The sequence below is a fragment of the Cheilinus undulatus genome, linkage group 23 (assembly GCF_018320785.1).
Source record: "Cheilinus undulatus linkage group 23, ASM1832078v1, whole genome shotgun sequence".
Classification (NCBI taxonomy): domain Eukaryota; kingdom Metazoa; phylum Chordata; class Actinopteri; order Labriformes; family Labridae; genus Cheilinus; species Cheilinus undulatus.
In genome coordinates, this window is record NC_054887.1 from 33,826,671 (window position 1) to 33,849,266 (window position 22,596).

General features: G+C 41.0%; 1 protein-coding gene across 1 annotated transcript in view; it reads right to left on the bottom strand.

Annotated features, from left to right (window-relative positions):
• The window catches only part of usp6nl (USP6 N-terminal like), a 119,195-nt gene extending 96,990 nt beyond the window's left edge, over positions 1 to 22,205 (bottom strand). Inside the window, exons 1-2 of the mRNA XM_041780543.1 lie at positions 22,060 to 22,205; positions 4,142 to 4,248 (exon numbers count right to left, since the gene is read on the bottom strand). Coding sequence (XP_041636477.1) covers positions 4,142 to 4,145 — 4 coding nt within the window. The 5' untranslated portion in view covers positions 4,146 to 4,248; positions 22,060 to 22,205. The remainder of the gene's footprint in view (positions 1 to 4,141; positions 4,249 to 22,059) is intronic.
• Positions 22,206 to 22,596: the final 391 nt, after the last annotated feature.

Sequence of the window (22,596 nt, forward strand, 5' to 3'; positions counted from 1 at the left end):
CCACTTTTTGATCCATATTCACCATGATTTTGGCCGTTGTCTGCCACCACTTTTGACCCCTTAAATCCTGGGATGAATGATACTGGATTTTTACATGCAGATTTTACAGATTTATTTAGCCAACACCGATATCAATACAGATATTTAGATCTAAATCTTCATTTCTTTGTATGAATTTTAATATATAAGGATGACCTTTGAACTGTAAGACTGAGAATGAAATTAAAGTCCAGTATTTTCTTTATTAACCATTACACAGAGCCCTAACTACTGTAGTGAGTGATTCCTTCATGCATTAATAGACGTCCGTGAGCTTCTCTGTCCGATCATCTCTTCATGGCTGCAGGCGGAGCGTGACCGGACACATCACTCTGATCTTAATGTGATTAGAAAGAGCCAAACAGTCATTATATTATTACATCTGCTAATAATAGGAAGTCATTATGACTCCTGGCTCGTTGTTATCAATAGATTCAGGAGGATGACAGAGAAGGAGAGATCAGTGACGGATGAGGAGGAGACACGTGAGATAGGTGAGGTTTTAGAGGAGTTGTTTCCACAGAAATGTTGGAGGAGGATCGTGAGTCACGGCCTGTCAGCAGTCATAGTTTAGTGTGTCACTGCTGTAAAGATATGGAGGGAAAGAATGACTCCTGATGTAGTTCATACCTGAGTTTAGATGGACTCAGGTTTTCCCTGGTAGGAGATTACCCTGCTTTAAATCACATTTTAGTGCATACGTCCAGTTCTTCACGGACTTATTTCCTTAAAAAGTCAACAGTCTCCCTCCTTACAGGATCATTTTATGTCAGTAAAAGTGAGAAAGTCAAACTTTTAGACTGTTTGGAGGTTAAAGGAGTGTTTGGAGGCAGCGTGAATGTGCCGGCACGGACGGTTGGCTCCAATCTGCTCACCTGTCTTTTACTTATTCCTGCACGTGTCCTGTCAGAGGAAGAGTGATGTCACGGGGTAGCCTGGCGGGCACGGTGTCTGGGTGTGGTGCGGGATAATTACCTCCTCTTCAAAGCCTCATCTGGCCTCCATCTGCTTTAGCACAGTTAGCTTAGCAGCGGAGGCCTCTTTAACTCCCTGCTAAGGCTGCAGTTTCTATTAAGGTGGGCTGAGCGTGAAGGTTCTGTTTCCAGCCGCAGCGCGGTTTACAATCACGCCGTCACACCTGGACGCTGCTGCAGACTTTCTAAAGTTAGACACAGAAGAGCTCTATTCAGAGGGCTGGAGGGAGGGCGTTTTTAGGTGAACCACATTTTCCAAACCACAGATCCTCGTGACGGTTTACTACAAGCTCCTGATTCCATCATGAGGGTAAAGCATGTTAGAGATGACAGCTAAGGGGGAAAATGTCTCACTGATGTACATGTCAGTGATGGAAAACCTCCAAACAGCTGTTAACAGATGTAAAGGCTGCACAGCACTGAGTTATAACTCTGTTTAATGGGGGCAGAACAATCCATCAGTGAGGAACACGGTGTGTGATTCCAGTATAAAAACACCACAATATGCTGACTTAACAGCAGCTGCAATTTAAGGGTACTAAACATCATTCTAGCAAAATAATCACACACTTCAGCTATTAAAAACCTGCAGGCAAAGTTCTGCACACTTTCTGAATCATACAAATTCAATGACAGAAATATTGGCAAATTGCATATGAGGGTGCAACAAGCTTTATGCTATAAAGGAGGAGGCTGGGTGGAGGAGGTGAAGCTTTATGCTATAAAGGAGGAGGCTGGGGTGGAGGAGGTGAAGCTTTCCCAGCAGCAGTGTGGTGCATCAGCATTAACAAAGCAGGGATTAGTGTGAAGGATGTCATATCTGAATAGGAGGAGGAAGTCATGTGCACATTATCAGCTGAAGGCCAGCTGATCCCAATCCCCCCTCCCAGCTCCCACAGCCAATCACAGCTCTTTCTCTCAGCACAGCAGTGTATTTGAATACAACATCTAACTAATCCCTACCTGCACTAATGCTGATGCACCATACTGCTAGTGCTGGCAAAGCTTCACCTCCTCCACCCCAGCCTCCTCCTTTATAGCATAAAGCTTCACCTCCTCCACCCCAGCCTCCTCCTTTATAGCATAAAGCTCCACCTCCTCCACCCCAGCCTCCTACTTTATAGCATAAAGCTCCACCTCCTCCACCCCAGCCTCCTCCTTTATAGCATAAAGCTCCACCTCCTCCACCCCAGCCTCCTACTTTATAGCATAAAGCTTCACCTCCTCCACCCCAGCCTCCTCCTTTATAGCATAAAGCTTCACCTCCTCCACCCCAGCCTCCTACTTTATAGCATAAAGCTTCACCGCCTCCACCCCAGCCTCCTACTTTATAGCATAAAGCTCCACCTCCTCCACCCCAGCCTCCTACTTTATAGCATAAAGCTTCACCTCCTCCACCCCAGCCTCCTCCTTTATAGCATAAAGCTTCACCTCCTCCACCCCAGCCTCCTACTTTATAGCATAAAGCTTCACCTCCTCCACCCCAGCCTCCTCCTTTATAGCATAAAGCTTCACCTCCTCCACCCCAGCCTCCTCCTTTATAGCATAAAGCTTGTTAAACCTTCATACTGAGATTCTTGCTACTATGGATTCACTGGTTTTCAACTAATTTAATGTATTTAGTACGTACTGTCATAAAGGGATACATCTAAATGCACTGGATAGTCAAAGCATGCTGCTGACCAGCCCAGGGAGCATTCCAGGGAGTTCAGGATGCCTCTCGCCCAATGACAGCTGGGATAAGAAGTGTAGAAAATGGACGGATGCCCAGACTTAACCAAAATATAATATCTATCATAATATTCATCCTTGCTAAAAACAGAAACTGTGATTGTTAACAGCAACTGATTTTCTCCTCTATTTTTATCTAAACCTTCATACTTTATAGGTTGTTGTTTTCCCTGTCATGATGCTAACATTACACGGCAGAGTGGTTCTTTCTGCAATATAAGCACTTAAAGAAAAGACAACAATGTTATGTAAGGTGATAAAACATTCATCTGGATTCTTCTCTTCTTCAGCCAAGGCATGCAAACAATAATTATCAATTATTCAGCAAAAAGGTAAAGGATAAAGGTCATTTTTGCAGTCCATAGCAGCAGAACATTCATGCTGTGTTGGAGAGGAAAACCCTGGTGATGTCCCTCAGAGGCACATCAGGCGGTGTCGTGCTCCGGAGAACACGGGACACACCCCTCTGACGTGAAAACGATCAAATCTTCTGCTGCAGTGCGTGTGTAGTTGTGTGTGTCGGCGTGTAGTTGTGTATTAGCTGCATGTATGAATGTATAAGACATTAAGAGAATTTACTGCAGTCTGGATGACTCACAGCGAGCCCACATGTAAGGCCGAGCCATTACAGGCGTGCAGCGGTGCACACGCACACACATCATCTATACGCTACTGTAAAAGGAGCCCAGAGCACACCCCTCCACATCTGCCCTCCCATCATGCTTTGCAGCGTGATTGATGAGTGATGGGGTGCTGAGGGTTGCAGCACTTGCTCTCTGCGCCGTATGTTTCTGCTGCAGGGGGGGAGGCAGGGCGAGGGTGAAGACTGAAGACGTATGAGATCTGCAAAAGCGTCCTGATCCAACCGACCAGGATAACAACAATTCCGATGTGCAGCAAGATTACAGCAGAATTTCCTTACAACTAAAGCAGGAAAATGGAAGTAAGAGATGAAGTCAAAGATCAGCTCTGAAGCTGAGTTATAATGCCTTTAACAGCTTCAAAACACTACCAAACCACACTGAAGCAACCTGAAACATCCAAATCCTCTTTTGCAGAACCAAACTGTTAGGCTGCAGACTTTTCAGCTGTGCAACATGCAGCATTTGTTCACCAGAAACCATGAAAACAGGCATGATGACACGCCAACTCCGTCTAGAAACAGCAGCTTTTTACAGCTATTGATTTCAATGCTTCCAACCACCAAGACAATCTCAAACTTTCTGCCTTAAATGGTATTTAAAAAGCCTTAAAGCAGAAACACAACGGCAGCATTTCTGCAGCAAAAGGAGCTACAATTCCCTGAAATATTTCTCAGATCCAAGTAGCAGCGAAAGATGAAGGAAGCAAGCAAACACATTTTTCCAAAACTTAAAGATATAAAACAAGGGACTTACTCATGGTGGGAGACCAGGGACGGGGGGCAGGGCGAGGCCCAGGTGGGGTGGGGCTTTGGACAGGTGAGGTTATTATCCACTGGGTCTTTCCTCGAGGCACTCATGACCTACAAAGGAAAGGAGACAACATAAGATAATGTCTACACATTAAAAAAGTTGACTCAAATTCGATGTGGGTGACCCGAAGATACAAAGCACAGCTTCTTTCTGGTTTTATTTGGTTTTGGCTCTTCGCTACGGTGGCTGAGAAGGGTAAACCTTACAAAGCAGATGGACACGCCCGTTTCCTTGTTTCTCACTGGTGAATCCATCTTGCAAAGCTCCCATCTGGACCGTTTGGGCTTGGTTAGAAAGTGACAGGACCAATCAGCGACGAGGGGCAGTACTTTCAGACGCGGCAGAGTCGCGAAGTAAACAAGCAGCAGCAAGAGCTGGTGCAGTTATGGAGGAAGAGATTAGCGTGGATGCTGCTAAAGCGCCAGTTTTATCAGAACTTGATGACATTTCTTCATTAAAAGAAGAACAAAGAACAGCAGTGAGTTGTTTTCTTTTCAAAACCAACAAAAATCGAGTACTGACATGTGCGCACGCGCAGCTCTATAGCTGCTAAGTCACGTGTTTTGTTGCTCTGATTGGCCGGTAGGGATGTGACAGACAGGACGTTCACCCGATCACCCTCTGAGTTTTTTTCAAAGCCTCTGCCTTTTCTCAAACATTTCCTATTGAAGCTTTTCCATCTGGACCTGTCAGGTTAAAAAGAAGAGGGATGCTACACATTCGAGGTGCTGTCCCTACTTTTTTGAGATGTGCTGCCATCAAATTCAAAATGAGCTAATATTTTTCCTGAAAAGGTAAAATGTCTCATCTTCATCATCTGACATGTTGTTATTATTCTGTTGTGAATCAAATATGGGTTCATGAGATTTGACGATACACTTCTGTTTTTGCTCACATTTTACACAGCGACCCAACTTTTTTGGAATCAGGTTTGTGATTAAAAAGTAATTTGACTAATTTTATTTAGGCTGAGGTCAATGTGTTAAGTCAGAGCTGGAAAGTTCATGTGTGATCTGATAAATACTACAGCTCAACTCCACCTGCTCTCATCTTTTACTCTGCACCAGGCAGTCGTTCTTCTGTCAGAAGGTAGATTGCATGAAGAGAACATTATTTCTGTGTGCCCATGATTCTTTGCACCGGCTGCACAGTGCATGCAAAGTAATAAGAAACTAAAGCAGCTGTTTATGAGGCCGTGTTGTGTGCAGCATGCTCACTGCTTAAACTCTGCACAAAGTTTGAAGCACACTGACCCGCTGCTCCACAACAGCAGCTGCAGCCCTCTGGTGCACTCAGACCTGCCTCTCAGCGCACAGATAGGGATGCACTTTTAGTCATCTTTGGACAGTAACAGAGCCCACAGGTTATGAGAGGAATCCTCCATGAAAACTTCTGTCAAAAACAGAGTATTTTCTGTCTAAACCAAGCCTGATATTAATAAACAACTAGATCAAAAATGCAATTTCAGCTGAAATTGCATGTGGATGCTGAGAGCTGAATTGTGGAAGAACTGCTGAAAATAGTAAAAAAAAAAACAAAAATAGCTGAAAATAGCATAAAAATAGCATCAAATAGCATAAAATGGCTTAAAACTAGTTGAAAATGGCATTCAATAGCTAAAGAAAGGATTAAAGTAGATGAAAGTGACCTTAAAAAAGGCTGAAAGTAGCCTAAAAATAGCTTAAAATAGCTTAAAAATAGCTGAAAGTAGCCTTAAATTTGCTGAAAATGGCATAAGAATAGCATAAAATAGCATAAAATGGTATAAAGTAGCTGAAAATGGCACTCAATAGCTAAAACAGGATAAAAATAGCTGAAAGCAGCCTAAAAAACTGAAAGTTGGCTAAAAATAGCTGAAAATAGCTTAACAAAATTGGGAAAAAAGCCTTAGTTTGCTGAAAATAGCATAAAATGGCATAAAACTAGCTGAAAATGTCATTTAAAAGCTAAAAAAGGATAAAAATAGCTGAAAGTAACCTAAAAAATAGCTTAAAAAATAGCTTAAGTATAGCTGAAAGTAGCCTTAAAATTGCTGAAAATAGCATAATAGCATGAAATAGCATAAAATGGCATAAAGTAGCTGAAAATGGCATTCAATGGATTAAAAAAGTAGCCTTTAAATTGCTGAAAATAGCATAAAAATAACCTAAAAGTAGCTGAAAATGGCATTTGATGGCTGAAAAAGCATAGAAATAGCTATAAAAAGCATGAAAATAGCTACATTTTAAAAATGATAAAAGTTAGAAATCAGAAAAGTCCTCGTAGTCGAATGACGAAGAAACTGACTTTTTAAAAGTTTAAACGGTGTCGACACGACAAAGTTTGAAAGAGGAGATAGCCGGCACGGACGAAGAAGAACAAACAAACTGGCTGACTAGAATATCAATAGTGTGGATGCTCAGCATCCCCACTAATAACACCTCCCATTTCAATATGTGTAACTCATTTTAGTCCAACAACGGTTGCCCTGAGAGGGGGCTCTCTGATTGGTGGTCAGCAAACCAATCAGAGAGCCAGCAATGGGTTAATTAACTCTTACAGCATGCAGATGAGTTCATATGGCACTAAAACAGACTGACTCTGCTCTAAAGGAGCCTTCTTCACACATGTATGATTACAGAGAGGATGTGGGAATGTTCATTAACATTTCCACTGACAGAGAAATGGCAGGGCACACAGCGGGCCAATAAGCAGCCTCGTTTCATGGCCGCATGTGTGCGAGCAGCCATCCGTCCTGAGGGCCGGTCACTGGGCTAAATAACAGTAATCTGATGATAGTGTGCAGTAATAATGGGTAATTTGATCACTGCAGATGCCTGCTGGATGAGGGAGGAGGAGGAGGGAGGGGCAGGAAGACGGAGGTTGGGGGCTGGGGGGTGCAGGTGATGTAGAAAAAAAGCCCCCCCCTTCCTCTCTGCTACCACGGCTGCTGCAGATGCCGGAGGATTCGATATCATCCTCGGGGGCTGAGAGAAAGCAGCAGAGGTCAGCAGAAAGCAGCAGCAGCAGAGGGAATGACAAACAAGCAGCAGAGCGGAGGCTGAATTAGAGCATTTACCACCTTTAGAGGCTTCGTTATCTCCATCATTACCACTTACAATCCAGTTCCGACCCTTAGAAAACTATCGGCCAAGTTAAAGTCAGCTCCAGTGTAGAAGCAGTTTTTTACAGAAGCCAAAGGAAACGTTCAATAAGGCGAAGGAAAGGCAGTATTTAAGTCATAAATCAGGTGTTAAAAAAGCCACACAATGGATTATCCAGCATCAGTCTGGTTCTGCTCCAGGTTTCTGACTGTTGAAGGAAGTTTTTTTTTTACCTCTCTGTAACTTTTCTTTGTGCTGAGCACGTGGCGGGTTAACGCTGGGTCTAGATCAGTGTTACTCAACCCTGCTCAACCAAAGAGCCAAACTGTTGAAAAATACCTTTACAAGAGCCACAATCAAATGGTGAAAAGTGGCAAAAGCGGCTTGAAGTAGCAATAAAAAAAAAAAAAAAGATGGCAAAAAAGGTCAAAAAGTAGAAAAAACAAGGCAAAAAGAGAGTGAAAAGTGACTAAAATGGGCAAAAGGCAGTCAAGAGTGGCAAAAATGGGCAAAAAACAGGAAACAAGTGGTATTTAATGGCAAAAGGCAGCTTAATAGGGCAGAAAATTGGGAAAAAAATGGCAAAAATGGGATAAAAGTGGCTAAAAAAGTGGCAGAAATGGACAAAAAATGGGAAAAAGGGGTATTTAATGGCAAAAGGTAGAATAAATGGGTGAAAATTGGCAAATCAATTGTGAAAATGGGCAAAAAATGGAAAAAAGTGGCAAACAAGAGGCAAAAATGGGGAAAAAAGGAAACAAGCAGTATCTAATGGGAAAATGTAGAATAAATGGGAAACAAGTGGCAAAAAAAATTGTGAAAAGGGGCAGAAAATGTGATAAAAGTGGAAAAAAGAGGCAAAAGTGGCAAAAAAGTCAAAAAGAGGCAAAAATGGGCAAAAAAAGGAAAAATGTGGTATTTAATGGCAAAAGGTCGCTTAAGTGGTCAAAGAGTGGCGAAAAATTGTGAAAAGGGGCAAAAATGGGATAAAAGTGGCAAAAAGTAGAAAGAAGTGGCAAAAGGAGGTTTTAAAAAATGGGCAAAAAAGGAAAGAAGTGGTATTCAATGGCAAAGGGTAAAATAGATGGGCAACAAGTGGCAAATCAATTGTAAAAATGGGCAAAAATTGGAAAAAAAGTGGCAAAAAATTGGGAAAAAGTGGCAGTTAGAGGTTGCAAAATGGGCAAAAAGTAGGAAAAAAGTGGTTCTCAATGATAAAAGGTAACTAAAATGGGTGAAAAGTGGCAAAAATGGTAAAAAGAGGCAAAGAAGTGTCCCTGTTTTTAAGGTTTTCTGGGGGAATAATATTTAAAATGAAGACATAAAAGAGCCACACGTTGAGTGTCACTGCTCTAGAGTAAACCTGCAAAATGAGGGTTTAGGAACAATAGATTTGAAGGTTTCATGACTCAAATAAAGCAACAGAGAGGACACAAACAGCTATTAGCTAAAGCGGAGGTGTGGGATTAAATCCACCATATGTCCATCTGTGAAGCAGCAGGATGAGCAGCCAATCAGAGGCAGCGTCACTGAGGAGTGGGGGTCGCTTTAGAGACACTGAGGTGAGCAAAGTTCAGAGGGTTTGGTTTTAAATGAGGGGATAATACAGGGAAGAGGGCTCTGAGTTAATCTCAGAGAGGGATATGGTTAGTGTAATTACTGACACATATTCATTCATGCTCCATTCATCTACTATACCATAACTCCAAAAAAGTGTGGCAGCGCCCCAACGTTTTTGGATTTTGGGTTGTAGTTTGAGCTTAAAGAGTATTAAATCAGTCATAAATCTTTCAGAATAACTGAATTGTTACTGAAACTCCGCCTATAGTGACTCTAAGGCTCAAAGATGGCTCAGCCCAAACGTGGACATGCTCTGGATGAAAATCAAGCTCCAGATTTGACTATAAGATTTTCCCTCAAACGTGTCAAACATTTGGCTGCAGCGCATTAAATCAGAGGATTTTCTGCTCCTCTTTGTCATTTCTGACTGAATAAGCTCTGGTTTGGACGGTTGGCTGGACATAAAAATCTGGAGATGTCACTTTAAGGTTTCACAGGAAATGAGAGGGAAAGATTTTCACAGTTTGTGACATTTAATCAATAAAAGATGAACGTTTTAATATTCAGCAGATTACAGTTGGCAGTTAGACAGCTTTTATTCTGAGAAGATTTCCCTGGTTTTATCATAATCCTTCAATTAAGTGTGGTTGCATGTGCATTTAAAAACCATTTGGAGTATTATCTCTCCGTTATTGACTGTTTTAGTTTGTGTCATTTTTCTCATGTAGTTGCATCTTTTAAGGTGCTGTTTTATGGTTGCTTTGAGTGTTTCAGTTGCTGTTTTTGTTCTTTTTGTTTAAATAATGCAGGGTATTGCTTAGTGATGTTTTTCTCACATTCTTGCATTTTTTGTGTTGGATGTTTGTGTCTTATTAGTTGTTTTACATCTTCTTGGTTGTTGTTTTTGTTCTGTTAGTTGTAATCTTGTTTTGTGTCTTTTAAGACATGTTTTACTACTTTTAGTTGTTGCATTAGTTGTTTTTGTTTTGCATCTTTAAGTACAGGTCTGTCTTTTCTTTGTTGTGTTGCAAGTTTCATTTATTGTTTGGTTCTCTACTACTTTTGCATGTTCAGGTTGTACTTTGCATGTTCAGGTTGTGCTTCTGCATGTTCAGGTTGAACTTCTGCATATTCAGGTTGAACTTTTGCATGCTCAGGTTGTAGTTCTGCATGTTCAGACTATGCTTCTGAATTTTCAGGTTGTACTTTTGCATGCTCAGGTTGTACTTTGCATGTTCAGGTTGAACTTTTGTATGTTCAGGTTGTACTTTGCATGTTCAGGTTGAACTTTTGTATGTTCAGGTTGCACTTCTGCATGTTCAGGTTGTACTTTTGCATGCTCAGGTTATACTTTTGCATGTTCAGGTTGCACTTCTGCATGTTCAGGTTGTACTTTTGCATGCTCAGGTTATACTTTTGCATGCTCAGGTTGTACTTTTGCATGCTCAGGTTATACTTTTGCATGTTCAGGTTGTACTTCTGCATGTTCAGGTTGTACTTCTGCATGTTCAGGTTGTGCTTCTGCATGTTCAGGTTGTACTTCTGCATGTTCAGGTTGCACTTCTGCATGTTCAGGTTGTACTTTTGCATGCTCAGGTTATACTTTTGCATGCTCAGGTTGTACTTTTGCATGCTCAGGTTATACTTTTGCATGTTCAGGTTGTACTTCTGCATGTTCAGGCTTTAGTATTGCATGTCCAGGTTGTACTTATGCATGCTCAGGCTTTAGTATTGCATGCTCAGGTTGTACTTTTGAATGTTCAGGTTGTACTTCTGCATGTTCAGGTTGTACTTTTGCATGCTCAGGTTGAACTTTTGTATGTTCAGGTTGCACTTCTGCATGTTCAGGTTGTACTTTTGCATGCTCAGGTTATACTTTTGCATGTTCAGGTTGCACTTCTGCATGTTCAGGTTGTACTTTTGCATGCTCAGGTTATACTTTTGCATGCTCAGGTTGTACTTTTGCATGCTCAGGTTATACTTTTGCATGTTCAGGTTGTACTTCTGCATGTTTAGGCTTTAGTATTGCATGTCCAGGTTGTACTTATGCATGCTCAGGCTTTAGTATTGCATGCTCAGGTTGTACTTTTGCATTTCATGTTGTAGTTTTGCTTGTTCACGTTGTACATTTGCATGTTCAGGTTGTAGTTTTGCATGCTTAGGTTGTACTTTTGCATGTTCAGGTTATACTTTTGCATGCTTAGGTTGTACTTTTGCATGTTCAGGTTGAACTTCTGCATATTCAGGTTGAACTTTTGCATGCTCAGGTTGTAGTTCTGCATGTTCAGACTATGCTTCTGAATTTTCAGGTTGTACTTTTGCATGCTCAGGTTGTACTTTGCATGTTCAGGTTGAACTTTTGTATGTTCAGGTTGTACTTTGCATGTTCAGGTTGAACTTTTGTATGTTCAGGTTGCACTTCTGCATGTTCAGGTTGTACTTTTGCATGCTCAGGTTATACTTTTGCATGTTCAGGTTGCACTTCTGCATGTTCAGGTTGTACTTTTGCATGCTCAGGTTATACTTTTGCATGTTCAGGTTGCACTTCTGCATGTTCAGGTTGTACTTTTGCATGCTCAGGTTATACTTTTGCATGCTCAGGTTGTACTTTTGCATGCTCAGGTTATACTTTTGCATGTTCAGGTTGTACTTCTGCATGTTCAGGTTGTACTTCTGCATGTTCAGGTTGTGCTTCTGCATGTTCAGGTTGTACTTCTGCATGTTCAGGTTGCACTTCTGCATGTTCAGGTTGTACTTTTGCATGCTCAGGTTATACTTTTGCATGCTCAGGTTGTACTTTTGCATGCTCAGGTTATACTTTTGCATGTTCAGGTTATACTTTTGCATGTTCAGGTTGTACTTCTGCATGTTCAGGCTTTAGTATTGCATGTCCAGGTTGTACTTATGCATGCTCAGGCTTTAGTATTGCATGCTCAGGTTGTACTTTTGAATGTTCAGGTTGTACTTCTGCATGTTCAGGTTGTACTTTTGCATGCTCAGGTTGAACTTTTGTATGTTCAGGTTGCACTTCTGCATGTTCAGGTTGTACTTTTGCATGCTCAGGTTATACTTTTGCATGTTCAGGTTGCACTTCTGCATGTTCAGGTTGTACTTTTGCATGCTCAGGTTATACTTTTGCATGCTCAGGTTGTACTTTTGCATGCTCAGGTTATACTTTTGCATGTTCAGGTTGTACTTCTGCATGTTCAGGCTTTAGTATTGCATGTCCAGGTTGTACTTATGCATGCTCAGGCTTTAGTATTGCATGCTCAGGTTGTACTTTTGCATTTCATGTTGTTGTTTTGCTTGTTCACGTTGTACATTTGCATGTTCAGGTTGTAGTTTTGCATGCTTAGGTTGTACTTTTGCATGTTCAGGTTATACTTTTGCATGCTTAGGTTGTACTTTTGCATGTTCAGGTTGCAGTTTAACATGTTTAAGTTGTACTTTTGCATGTTCAGGTTGTTGTTTTTCTATTTTTGGAATCTTTTAACATAGAATTTTTGTCATTTTCTAGTTTTTCAGCTTGTTTTAGTTGTTTTTACTTTTAGTTGTTTTGGGTGATTTCTGCATCCAAGTGTTGCTGTTTTGCATTTTTTTAAATGTATTTCTTTGTTCTTTATATTAGTGTAATGCATCTTCAGGGTTTTATTTTGTGTCTTTTTGTCATACTGGTCTATCTGTTTGTAGCTGTTTTGGCTCTTTTTGTATCTTTTATTGGATTTTTTTGTCTTTTCACTGACGTTTTGCATATTTTGGTCCTAGCTTTGCATCTCTTTTTACTTTAAAGCGCCTTTTAGTAGTTATTTAACATCTCTTTGTTTTGTTTCCCCCATACTGAGCTGATCAATCCTTATTCAAAACCACAGTGCTCCTTTTTGTGCTTAGCTAAAGAATATTCCAGCAGCAGTTTACTAAAACTAAAAATACAATCCCAGCTTCAAACAGCTGTAGCTGTCGGCACACAAAGGCCGAGCAGAAACACGCCGTCTTTGTTCTCATCGGTTCTCTCAGCAGGCCGGCAGCTGTGAGCGACGTGGAAGTGCTGCTGTGGCGTGTTGGAGAGTAACCACGTAACCTCAGATGGGTTAGAGCGCTCTGAAGTGTGTTAACGACACACTGACACGCCGCTCAACGGGCAGCTGGTGGCAGATTTACTCTAAATTATCTGTATCGGCCTCCATGAAGCTGTAACCGCCAAACAGCCCCGGGTTTGTTGGACATGAGGTTAGTTACAGCTGATGCAGGGTCACGAGCCAACGCAGCGCTCTCTCTCACAGACACAGACAGGCAGGCCAGAGGATGGCTCAGCAGCTGCTGTGTGTGCAGCTGAAGCTGGGCATTAAAGAGAGAAGAGGACGGAGCCAGGGGATCAACGGCCAGTAAGGACGATGCCAAAGCCTGGACGGCTCTGAGGGAATGCTCACAGGCCGAACCCCTGCCTGTTAGTGTGGACTCCATCTATGTGTGTCTGTGTAAACTACATCTGTGAGTGTGGGCGGGCCGCGCTGAAATCTGCTGCTCTACGCTGGAATCTTCTCAGACCTCAGCTGACCGACACCCTCAGACACCCTGCAGGATTTAGAAAAGCAAAGTCACAGATCTGAGCTGCTTTTACAGTGAAATACAAAGATCTGACAGTTTTGGGAAATAAGCAGATTCCTTGAGCGTTGGATAAGAGCTTTAAAATCTCTCATGTCAGTACAGTAAGGTTAAAGAGAAACTAAACCTCAGAGTTTCAGCTCAGGCACACCTACTCCCTACTTCCACATGTCCCTCATCAGCCACAGCATCACTGAGCTGTCAGTGATGCTATCAGACAGTGGAAGAGTTTAGGAACAACAGCAACAGCATGCGCTCGCAGAACGTTACCCGTCTGACTGTGAAGTTTGGTGGAAGAGGGATAATGGTATGGGCTAGACCCCTTATCTCCAGTGAAGGCCAATCTTAATGCTTCAGCAGACCAGGACATTCTGGACAATGCTATGCTTTCAAATGTGTGGCAACAGTTTGAGGAGGTCCTTTTCTATTCCAGCATGACTGTGGCCCAGAGACCAAAGAAGGACTAGAAAAAGCTGGACTGGTCCACACAGAGCCCTGACCTCAACCCCATCCAGAACCTTTGGGATGAACTGGAACAGAGATTGTGATCCAGGCCTTCTGGTCCAACATCAGAGCCTGACCTCATAAATGCTCTACAGAATGAATGGGCACATATTCCCACAGAGTAGAGTCTCCAAAATGTCTTTTTAAAAACATTTGATTTCTTCTTGTGGATGTGTTGCAGTTCTGTTTGCTTGTTTGTTTGCTCTGTGATCATTTCATGCATATTTGCAGTCATAAAACAGCATTTAGTGGATGTTTTGCATCGTTTGGTGGTTCTTCTCTTTGCTTTTTGATAAACTAAGTCTGTTGTGTCTCATTCTAGAGCTTTTTCCTCTTACTTTTTAAGGATGTAGAGCATCTATAGTCTTTATTTAGAGTTTTATTGTGACTGTGGTTTTAGTCGTACCCACATTTTTGGAGCTTCTTTGCAGCCGTTGTTGTTTCGAATCTTTTTAGTTATTACCAAGGTTATAATAGTTCTGTGTTTTTCATTAGTTTTTATTTTTGTTTCATTTTCACTTTCTGTGTTCAATTTCAGTTTAGTTTTAATAGTGTTGTCTTCTGGTTTGTTAGTTTAGTTTAGTTTAATTTTGTAAAAATGCTTCGTTTTAGTTTTTTTTTTATTAGTTTTAGTTTCTTACGGATAGATGTCGGGGCTGAGTGAGCATCATACTTTTATAGAAACATATTCAAACAGGCTACTCTTCACTTATCATTTTGTTTATTTAATGATGATGTTTAAATACAACTCCAGACATAAAACTACCACTGTGTGAAGTCTTGACCAATCAGATCAGGCCGTTTTACTCTCCCCAGACTCTGGTGTAGGTTCCAGTCAGTCTGGTTGTGTCAAAGACTTAAACTAAGGAGCTTTTGTCTCTATTTTTATTTTAGTTTCGTTTTTTAACCATACAGTTTTAGTTAGTTTACGTTTTTTTTGGTAAAGCTTTGTTTTTCTTTAGTTTCAGTTAACTAAAATGATTTTTGAATTTTAGATTTAGTTATTAGTTAATGTAGTTTTTCTCAGTCCTTTTTTGTTGTTTTGTACCTTTGTGGTTGTTTTACTTTTTTCTCCTGTTGTTCTGTGCCACTAGATTTTTGCCCGTCTTTGCGCTCATTTGTATCTCCTATCGTTTTGTATTTATTTTTATTAGTTTAACATCTTTTGTAAATGTTTGGGGTCTGGTTATGAATCACAAACATCATTTAGCCCAGTGGTTTTCAAACTTTTTTCCCCCAAGCACACCTAAGTTTAAAGCAACCTCAAGGCCTATGTCTTTTTGTCCTTTTCCCCACATCGGTGATAGTACCCCAGGTAGTTTTTTCTTAGACTTTGTCAGGTGTTTTTTGTCTCCTTGTAGTTGTTTGTGTATTTGTGGTAGTTTTATATCTTTTGTACTTCTTTTGTGGCTCATTGTAGTTGTTCTGGGTCTTGTTCCACATACTTGATGTTATTTATGTCTCTTTCTGCTAATTTAGTGCCATTTTGTGTAGTTTTTCTGCATTTTAGCATGGGTTATAGCCTCCCTTGATGTTGTTTTCTTTGTTTTTGGCTGGCCGCTGAGGCCATGGGTCTGTATGTGCCGGACTTCTACTTTCAGAGCTGTTCATACAGAGTTGAGTTTAGTTGTACTGAAAGCCGTCGGTAAAATCTCCGCTGTAAATACCTCAGATATAGATTTAGCATGGTGTGTGTTTCACTAGAACTGGGCTGCATTTCTGTATGAAATATGGAATAAAAATGACCGTGAAGAGTCAGACTGATAGCTTTTCTTGGAACAGAAGTTTGCACGTCTCCTGAGCGGCCTGGCATCATTTTTGCATGAAGCTCCGCCTTTAACGATCTAAGGCAGCAGCGGCCTGCACAGGAGTAACGCATACGCACTACGTCTGATTGGCCCGTCATGAATGTGACCGACAGAACATTCCTCCAATCACCTTCCTGAAAGTCCTGCCCTTCCCAAACGTTTTCTACTGGAGCTTTCCCAGATGAATGTGAGATAGACTCAGTCTATCTGGCGTTTAAGGTTAGCAGTTTCCTGCCGACAGGGATTTATGTTTTAAACTTTAGGATCCTTCAGTGCTAATCTAAATCTAAACTAATCACTCTGCCAGAGCACCAGGCCTTTCAACAGACATCCCAGATAGCTGCAGGTTTTAACCTAGTCTTGTTTCTATCTTTGTGGAAGTTTTTGTAGTGGTTTCAGATCTTGTTCAGCCCCTCTTTGTGGATGATTTTAGTCTTTTGTGTGTCTTAGATGTCATTTATGTCCTTTGTTGTTAATTTAGTGTATTTTTCTTGCATTTCTACATGGGTGATAGCATGCCAAGCAGGTTTTTTTCCTGTCTTGTTCAGTTGTTTTTGTATCTCTCAGTCTTGTTTTGCACCTCTTTGTTGTAGTTTTTCCTCCAGTTCCTTCATGGTAAAGGACAGAAAACAGCACTTACTCCAACTCTGTAACTGCTCAGTGACTGCAGGTATCTCTGAGTAATCAGAGGAAACACTTTTAGGCCAAGGTGAAAGTTTGTAGGAAAAGTGGAGAAGCTGAGAGACTCAGCAGGAGAGGAAATCGTTGAAGTGTCTGTTGCTACGTTACTGCCTGATAAAAGCTGCTTTTGAGCTCAGAAAGTCAGCCGATGACGAGCAGACGGATAAATAAAAACACCTTTTCAACAACGCTCTCTCTCTCGCTCTGAATTGATTCTGGCGAGGCGGAGCTGACGCCAAATCCAGGAGAGAAAGGAAGAGCAGGAGAAGAAGATGAACTAATTTGTGGTTGTTGACCCTGAAAATGGCGGGGCTTTTCCATTTCCTCTCTGTCACTGAGACACGTCCAACAGCTTGCTTCCTTCCCTCTTTAGTCCCAGAGATCTTTACACCCTTTCTGCATTAAGGTCGGATTAAAATACTCATTCAGAAGTGGTGGCCATGTGCAAGTTTCTATAAAAGAGGCAACTTAACAAGAAGAGACAAAAAGAGGACATTTTCTATTTGAATAAGCGTTATTCTCACGGCAACCTTGCTCCCACTACAGCACTGTAAACTAGAATGAGTGATTTCTGGATTTAAGAATCTTTGGTAATATTTACAGCTGATATAGACTGATATTTACAGCTGATAAAGACTGATATTGACAGCTGATATAGACTGATATTATCAGCTGATATAGACTGATATTATCAGCTGATATAGACTGATATTATCAGCTGATATAGACTGATATTATCAGCTGATATAGACTGATATTATCAGCTGATATAGACTGATATTATCAGCTGATATAGACTGATATTATCAGCTGATATAGACTGATATTTACAGCTGATATAGACTGATATTTACAGCTGATAAAGACTGATATTTACAGCTGATAAAGACTGAGATTTGCAGCATGTAGAGGTCAATATAACAGTTAAAAATTCTATTTCAATGGTAATTTAGTAAAATTGTCATCTAAAAGTTAGGAGCCACCAGAAGCAACAATGAGATTCTTCAGACAGTTTATTACCCTAGATTTTAAAAATCTCAGTCTTCTTAAGGATCTGCCTTTTCTTCTTAATAAAAGTATAAACTATTTATCTGAGGGGGAAAGCTTGCGTTACAACAACCACAGGTTGCAGCTGTAAACTTCTATAGTCCACTGACATGTGTAGGCGTTTCTTGTGACGTATAAATGTCCCTTTCTCCTCTTAAATTAAGACAAATGAACTCAGGGGGAGATCTGTAGCTATTATTAGTGAGGGCCTGCTTAAAACGCCACACAGTGCAGAGAATATGTAAGAAACCCAGCAGGAGGGTCTGAGGAAAAGGTCAGCTGTTGACAATGGTGTATTGGCAGCAGAGAGCCACAAACAGCCACCAGGGTTTAAAAAAGCTGCAGCTGCCTCAGGACACAAACAGGAGTGCTCAAAAGCATCTAAAAACCCTCACAGGGACAAAGTTATGGAGGATAAAAAGACTAAAACTGGATGGTAGGCATGTTAGGAGTCAGTATTCAGCTATAAAACAAGCCTAACATCATTTCTGTCCTTACTGACCAAATCAGACTGTTAAAGGTTTGAGCCAGATTCATTTAAAATGCAGAGCTCAGCTTCATGCATCAGGTTATTTTTCAGCCTAATGTTAAAACTCAGCTAATGTTGTCATAGCTTCATAGTAAGAGTAGTACTGATAAAAGTGGCCTTTTCCAGGAAAGCTGCCCCCCTCAGCCTCCTATCTCTCTCTCTCTCACTTTTTGTATCAGAGCTGGGAAAGGGCTGATCCCAGAGAAGCAACTCAGCAGCAGCAGCGGTGACACAATGGCTCCAAATAAGAGCTGATAAAGCGAATAGTCTGACCCTGACACATCCTGACATGCAGATCAGCTCCACACAGCCCGCCTCTAAACAGCAGAGGAAAGGCCAGCATACGTATGCAGACTTTAACTTTAAGGCTGAAGGGGAGAAGGTGCTGCAGGAAATCCAACCTTATTAATGGTTAAACAGCTCTGTTTTTATTCTTAGCCTGGGGCTTTTTAGCTTGATCCTGGAGATCCACCACATCTAACCCCCTGTCAGAGCAGGTGAACTCAGAACAGGAGGTTTCTGGTCTTCACAGCACCTCTACACTGCTGCACACGCCTGGTGTTTTCAAACTGTAAAGCCCCTAACAGCGATAAGCCGCATTATCCTGAAGCGGGATAGGAAGGATAGAGAGAGACAACACCGTCAAGTTAGCAGCACTGATGAGTAGGACTTCCTGTTAAACATTCAAAATAAAATAACAATTTCTTTTAAAGGGACATCTACATGAGTCCATAGAGATTTAAATGGATTTAATGACCAGAAAGGATGGGAAATAGCATGAATTTTTAAAATGACAAGTTCTAAAAAAGTTTAAATGCCCCTAAGAGAGACTACAGCCTGGAGTAGGGCTGGGCAATGTGGACCAAAAACCATATTCTAATAGTTTAATAAAGCTAAATAGTAATATTACACAGCATATACACCACATTATTTGTGTTTAAGGAAATAAAAATGGTTGTCAGGCAGTGGTGTACATGGGTGTGGGGGTCGCCCCTCCTCGTGGCCTGATTTTTGAAAAACATGCACTAAAATGCCCACTTGGGAGCCAAAACACACACTAAAGTGCCCTCGAGAGCCAAAACATGTGCTAAAGTGCCCTCTTTGGAGCCAAAATGCGAGCTAAAGTGCCCTCTTGGGAGCCAAAACACACACTAAAGTGCCCTCGAGAGCCAAAACATGTGCTAAAGTGCCCTCTTTGGAGCCAAAATGCGAGCTAAAGTGCCCTCTTGGGAGCCAAAACACACACTAAAGTGCCCTCGAGAGCCAAAACATGTGCTAAAGTGCCCTCTTTGGAGCCAAAATGCGAGCTAAAGTGCCCTCTTGGGAGCCAAAACACACGCTAAAGTGCCCTCTTGCCCCCTTGGCTGGTTAACACATGATAAACTGCCCTCTTGGGTGGTAAAAATGCGTGCTTAAGTGCCCTTCTGGTTGGCAAAACACAACTGCTCTCTTGGAAGAAGAAAACACACTAAACTCCAGAAGACCATTAGGACCAAGAAATACTATGAAACTACTGCTGCAGTGACTTTTATGTTGGGCCCTTTTCTGATCTATATTGATCCAGAACTATATCTGACAGAACCAGTTTGGATTATCTGGTGCTAATATGGTGTTAAAATGCACTAGAATACAGGAAATGGCATCTACTTCATTGAAAATGTTCTGGAGGAAGACCCCCAGACCCCCCTGGGATTTATTGATTTATTTCTGTGTTCTTCACAGTCCAGCGTTGAATCTCCACAGTTCTTGTGGATGCTGATCCTAACTACAGACTAACTTGAGTAGTCTGTCTAGTTAGTCTGTTTTAAGGCTATATAATGTGCCATTTGTGAACATAAACATGTCTAAAGTGCCCTCCAAAACAGGCCAAACTTAGAGCCCTCTTCAGTGGCGAGAACATGCTGGATGTGCCCTTTTTATTTTATTTTCGCCCCCGCCCTTGAAAAAGTCTGTGCACGCCACTGTTGTCAGGATGCCAGAATTACAAACTTTGATGTGATTTTGGTCAAAATCAAACAGTATTGATACTTTTTTAATACCACTGCAAGAAAATAGAAGTCCTACACACTCAATGTAGGGCAATTTGTAATGATCAAACATTATAGACAAAATCCAACACACTATCTAAACTGCTGACATTTCACTAATCACATCATAGCGAATCAAACGGGTTTCAGTGTTAGGTTAAACTGGTATTTGTTTTAGAGTTAAGCACAGCATCATTAGGGGAATTACACTGCTAAAAACGATTTTGTCTTCAATATATTTGCAAAAATTTTCTATATTTCCCAGCCCTAGGCTTGAGGAAATGCTTTATCAATCAGTATGGTTTAATTATATGTTTTATATGATATTCTCCAATATATATATCAGTTGAATTAAATATTTTATGATATTAGGAGGGAATGTTATTGCTAACAGACGAGTTGTTTCGCGCCTTTACTTTGAAAACGCCGTCCCTTCACATCCGTCTGTGTTATTGTCCCTATTAGCTTAACCTACCTTGCTACAAAGGTAACTCTACCCTTCTCCTATGAGCCACAAAATGAAATATAACGCTCAACTTTGGTCAAAACAACTCCTAAAACCTCCCAGCTAATCGTCCGTCCTCGTATCCACACTGTTCGTTATCTAACACCAACAATAACTGGGCTTTTCGGCTGATTTAAAAGCTTCAGCTGCAGCAGTAGCTGCTACCAGCTCATCAAAGTGAGTGACAGATCGTGGGAGCCAATCAGGAGCCTCGCAGCTCGGGGCGACAGCCAATGGGAGGCTGTGATTGGTGCTCGAACCGCATTGATTCCGTTGCGGGAGGCTTTCTTGGGGGTTTCGCAGGCGGCAAGTTTTAAACATTCAACTGAAAAAAGACCGGAAGTACCCCGACGTGACTCTCAGAATAAATGCCTGGATAAATCGTTCATGTTAATATGTTTGAATGTAAAATGCTTTTACAATAAAGATATCTTATTTGAAATAAAAATACATCTTTTGGAAAGCATTCTTGTGAGTTGTTTAATCTATAAGCCCTCATTTATAATGATGAAGGGTGTTTTATTCAGTCACTTATTTAGTTTTTTAATCTGAAGTTTATTTTTTTCCATTTTTATTTTTGTATATTGTCAGCATTAATTTGTTACTGTTTCATTTTATATATTTTCCTTTAAAATGCTTGATTTATTCTTTTATTGTGTCTTTATTACTGGATTTTCTCATCTTGTGAAGAACTTAGCAAAACTGGTTTTAATAGGTTCAATACATATAATTATTATTATCATCAATATTACTATTATCATTTTAAATAAGTTGTTTTGAAATGTGTTTATCATTAAACTCAACTTTAAGCTTTTAAATGCTTCCTGTTTTTAGTTGTCACCCTTTAAACACTTTAAAATATTATCATTTATGTTGTTAGTCGTGGTATCATCTAGTTTCAGTTTTACTTTGACAGGCGTAATAAACACGAGAGTAGTAAAACAATAATACCAACGCACCATGCACAAATAATACAAAACCCCCCACTAACAATAGTAAATAAAATTTATTTAGAATTACTTTATCTCTCGAGTTAAAATGTAAAGAAATTATTTATGAGATTGCTCCGTCGTTTATACGTTTTCAAGACAAAAAAAAAAAAAAATCGACTTCTTGATACGAACGTTAACTTGTAATTACGGCTTTTACTTTGTAAGACGATACCGGAAGTTCGGTTGTCGTACTCTGCTAGCTTTTCCTTGGTGGGTTTGGCTAGGTAGGCCTCGGTGAATACAAATAAGCACAAAGTTTACAATGATAAAACCCGTTAAACCCTGTTTGTCCAACATTAAACTACGTTATTAATTTAGCCCGCTCGTTCAATAAAGCCTGAAAAGCTTCGGCGCCATGTTGGCTTTCACTTTGAAAAGCTCCCGTTAATGAGCCACCGTCATTCAGCCCCGCAGTAACGCTACCGTCCCCACTGACAGATGCATTTCTACCGAGCTCGACAACTTCCATCTGCCCCCGATATTAGCGAACAACACCGGGGAGGACTAACTACCGCAGGCCCACCTTGCTCTCTACTCGACGGCTCCTGTTCGATCACATCGCGGCGGGTCGTATTATCCCGACAAAGTGGAGCAGAAACCGTCCATGGTCCCGTACCAGGAAGTCCAGAGCACTTCTCAAACTCCAAGCAGGATCCCAGCCAGGTAGCAATGCGCCGCCCGCCGGGCTGCTCTGACCTCAGAGAGTGGATGATGGAGCTGCTGCGGATCAGGCAGGCTGCGACAGGGCTCATTACCACCGAGCGACCCTCAGTTAACACGAGAATTATTCTTTAGTAATGTCATTGTTTATTTAGGAATCTTACCATCACATTTGTTATTCATAATGGATTAAAATAGACCCAGAGTCCCGATTGTCCTCTATAGCCCCCATGTGTTAAGTATTCAAGGGTAACTATTTAAGAAAGTTTACGCCAACAGCTGAGGACTTAACTTTGAAACCCAGAGGGGTTACAGTTAAATAGAATATTTCCTTTTATTATGAAGTGAAATCCAACAGTGTTGTTTGGATATAGTGTGGAATCATTATTTTTTATGTGGT